Source organism: Hibiscus syriacus, unplaced genomic scaffold (assembly GCF_006381635.1).
Source record: "Hibiscus syriacus cultivar Baekdansim isolate YM2019G1 unplaced genomic scaffold, ASM638163v2 tig00005160_pilon, whole genome shotgun sequence".
Taxonomy (NCBI): domain Eukaryota; kingdom Viridiplantae; phylum Streptophyta; class Magnoliopsida; order Malvales; family Malvaceae; genus Hibiscus; species Hibiscus syriacus.
Genome location: NW_024062046.1, coordinates 4,230 through 7,290, shown reverse-complemented (window position 1 = coordinate 7,290; position 3,061 = coordinate 4,230). Strand labels below are relative to the sequence as shown.

General features: G+C 33.9%; 1 protein-coding gene across 1 annotated transcript; it reads left to right on the top strand.

Annotated features, from left to right (window-relative positions):
- The first annotated feature begins 377 nt into the window (after positions 1-377).
- On the top strand, positions 378-1,780 carry LOC120198970 (homeobox-leucine zipper protein ATHB-13-like). The gene is made up of 3 exons (XM_039200202.1): positions 378-654; positions 846-1,222; positions 1,303-1,780. Exons 1-3 carry the CDS (start codon positions 513-515, stop codon positions 1,612-1,614), a joined length of 831 nt encoding a protein of 276 aa, XP_039056133.1. The 5' UTR covers positions 378-512; the 3' UTR covers positions 1,615-1,780.
- Positions 1,781-3,061: the final 1,281 nt, after the last annotated feature.

Below are 3,061 nucleotides of genomic sequence, written 5' to 3'. Positions count from 1 at the left end.
CTTTTCCCTCCCGGATGCCAATAGGCAATAGCACAAGATCTTGTTCTAGATAATACTTCAACATTAGGATAATACTTCTATATAATAATCTCAACTATTTGGACAATAAATATTCAAACACTATTATGTTAAAACTCGAGATATCTAACGATAAGAATATTTATTTAATCACTAAGGTCACTAATCTCATACAAAGAGCAATTTGAAATTTAAATAATATTTTATGTACATACAATTAACTCAAAATATATAAAATAAACCCATCTTCGTATAAAGAGGCTAAATGAAATCTCTCTCTTAAATTGATAGAAATTGAAATAGTACAAAATTAAATTTTAGAGCTTTTGTTCCTAGAAGCTAAAGGTTGAAGTTGATCAGGTATATAAGCTACCTATTTTCCACAAATCTGAGCATCATCTTCAAATTCAAGAAATTCCAGTTTTCCTTTCAGTTTGATATACATCAGATCTCTAGTTTGCTTCTCTTTCATTAAACAGCAAATTTCATGCTCCATGTCTTGTCATGGGATGGCTTTTTTCCCAGCAAATTTCATGCCCCAAGTCCAACCTCCTTATGATCACGAAGATCATCAACGCCCCACTAATTCCTTCAATCAAATTATCCCTTCTTGCATGGCTCCCCAGGACTTTCACGGTACTACTCCATTTTTCTTCTTGCTTTCATCTGATGATCTAGTTAATCTGATTCCTGGTTTCGATTTTCTGGGTCCATTACCACAGGTCCCCAGGACTTTCATGGTACTACTCCATTTTTCTTCTTGCTTTCATCTGATGATCTAGTTTAATCTGATTCCTGGTTTTAATTTTCTGGGTCCATTACCACAGGTGTTGCATCGTTTATGGGGAAGAGTTCAGTGCCATTTCCAGGGATAGATGTGTGTGAAGAAGCGAACGGTGAGGATGATTTATCAGATGACGGTTCACAGGCAGGAGAAAAGAAGAGGAGGCTTAACATGGAACAAGTGAAGACATTGGAGAAGAACTTCGAGTTAAGCAACAAGCTCGAGCCCGAGAGGAAAATGCAGCTGGCTAGAGCTCTTGGACTGCAACCCAGACAGATTGCTATTTGGTTTCAGAACAGAAGAGCCCGATGGAAAACCAAACAATTGGAGAAAGATTATGATCTCCTTAAGAGACAGTACCAAGTGATCAAAGCTGATAATGACGCACTTCAAGCTCAGAACAAAAAATTCCACGCAGAGGTAATCTATTTATCATAATTCTTCGTCTTTTATAATTTGATTACTTCATAAGTTAATTAATGTGGTTGGTGTGCAAGTAGATAATGACACTGAAAAGCAGAGACGGAGCAAGTGAATGTATCAACCTGAACAAAGAAACCGAAGGCTGTAGCAGCAATAGAAGCGACAATAGCTCTGATGTGAAGTTGGATATGTCGGTATCGGCAAACGAGAGGCCGCTAACGACACTAGTGTTCCGAGCTGCATCGTCGAATTCGAGCCACGATGATCATCTTAATCAGCCACCTCAAATGGTTAAAGAAGAAAGCCTCATCACCAACATGTTCTGCACCATGGAGGATCAAACCGGGTTCTGGCCATGGCTCGACCACCAACAACATCATTTCAATTGAAGTTTGTTTTTGAAATCAAGAGAGAGATGTTTGCTAAGTAAATTGCGGTGCAGATTGGTTTGCAGCAGCTCTAGCATGGGCCATGAAAGAATATAGAAAGGTGATTCTCTTTAGCTACAAACTTTTAATTATTTTTTCTTTTTTTCTTCTTCTTCTTGCTTTGAAATCTTGTGTTTTCGTACTGTGGTGTGCATTGAAGAGAGTCCCTTGTAATGATCGTTTTTCTTTTTCTTTTCCCTAATTTCATCAGTAATTTATCAGTAGTAAGGGTAAACGCCAAAATATATAATCCCAAGTTGATATCTTAATTTAAAAATTTATATGCAAGAAAAAGGAGAGTATCCAACACACATTCCAAGGGGAGAAGATGACAAGCATGTCATGAAGAGTGGAAGCAAACAAGGGGAGCGTCGCTTTCCTGATTACAACACTTCACATATCCACCCATTTCTCCTTTACTTAATTTACGAAAATTTGAAATGGAAATATAAGATTTAAAATTTAAAATCAAATTCATTTAAAAATGATAACACATTAGTTGATAGTTCATGTTTAAAATTTAATAAAAGAAAATAATAAAAGTATTCAGATTAAACATAATATATTTTCTTAAAAAATTAGTATGGGCATATTTAAACACGATCCTTACATTATATTTATAAATACGGGTGGTATGACTAGAATCATAAGAATTTGATTGAGTGATATACATAAAATTTTAAATAACGAAAAAAATTTATCAATACAATAACCAAATTATATAAGAGTATAAAATTTTCAAAGAAATAATCATCCCGATGTATCTTCTTTAATTTATTACTAGTTAAATTTAATTAAACTAAACATACATATATCATATATTGTGTTACATTACTTTTTAAAGATAAATCATCACGATCCAATTCGACCCCATGTTCTATCCTAAGAAAATAGATCGAGTTGCAAAAACTGAAATTATTCTTTTTAAATATTCAATTATTACTTAACATTTTATCATCTTCAAGCTTACGTATTTTGGGCATTAGCACAATCCTAGTACATTACTATAAGCATTTGAAATGAGTAAAAATAGATTAAAATAAAAAATTATGTTGGAATTTATGATCAAATTTTTATAAGCTCGGGTTTGAAAAATTCATGATATAAAATATTTGGTAAAGAAATAAATAGAGAGAAAAAAAAATGATTAGTAGAGGTTCTTTGGATATTAAGTTAGAGACTATAGTCCGCCATTGATTTTGTTGGGGATGCATGAACGAAGCCCTCTTTATATGGTACAGTTTTGTCAACCACTGTCATCACCTCAGTAGAATCCAACTCCAACATAGTCCTATTTTCACAACGCTTTGATGAATCAGTCTCCTTTCCTAACCCTAGTTCATCCATTTCCTTTTTCCACTTCACTAAACCCATCTCTCATTTTTGGTCCCATTTCTTCTTCTTCTTT

Coding starts and splice junctions, on each gene's coding strand:
- LOC120198970 (XM_039200202.1), top strand. CDS start 513: ATGTCTTGTCATGGGATGGCTTTTTTCCCAGCAAATTTCATGCCCCAA. Junction 655..845: donor GGCTCCCCAGGACTTTCACG/GTACTACTCCAT, acceptor CCATTACCACAG/GTGTTGCATCGTTTATGGGG. Junction 1,223..1,302: donor ACAAAAAATTCCACGCAGAG/GTAATCTATTTA, acceptor GTGTGCAAGTAG/ATAATGACACTGAAAAGCAG.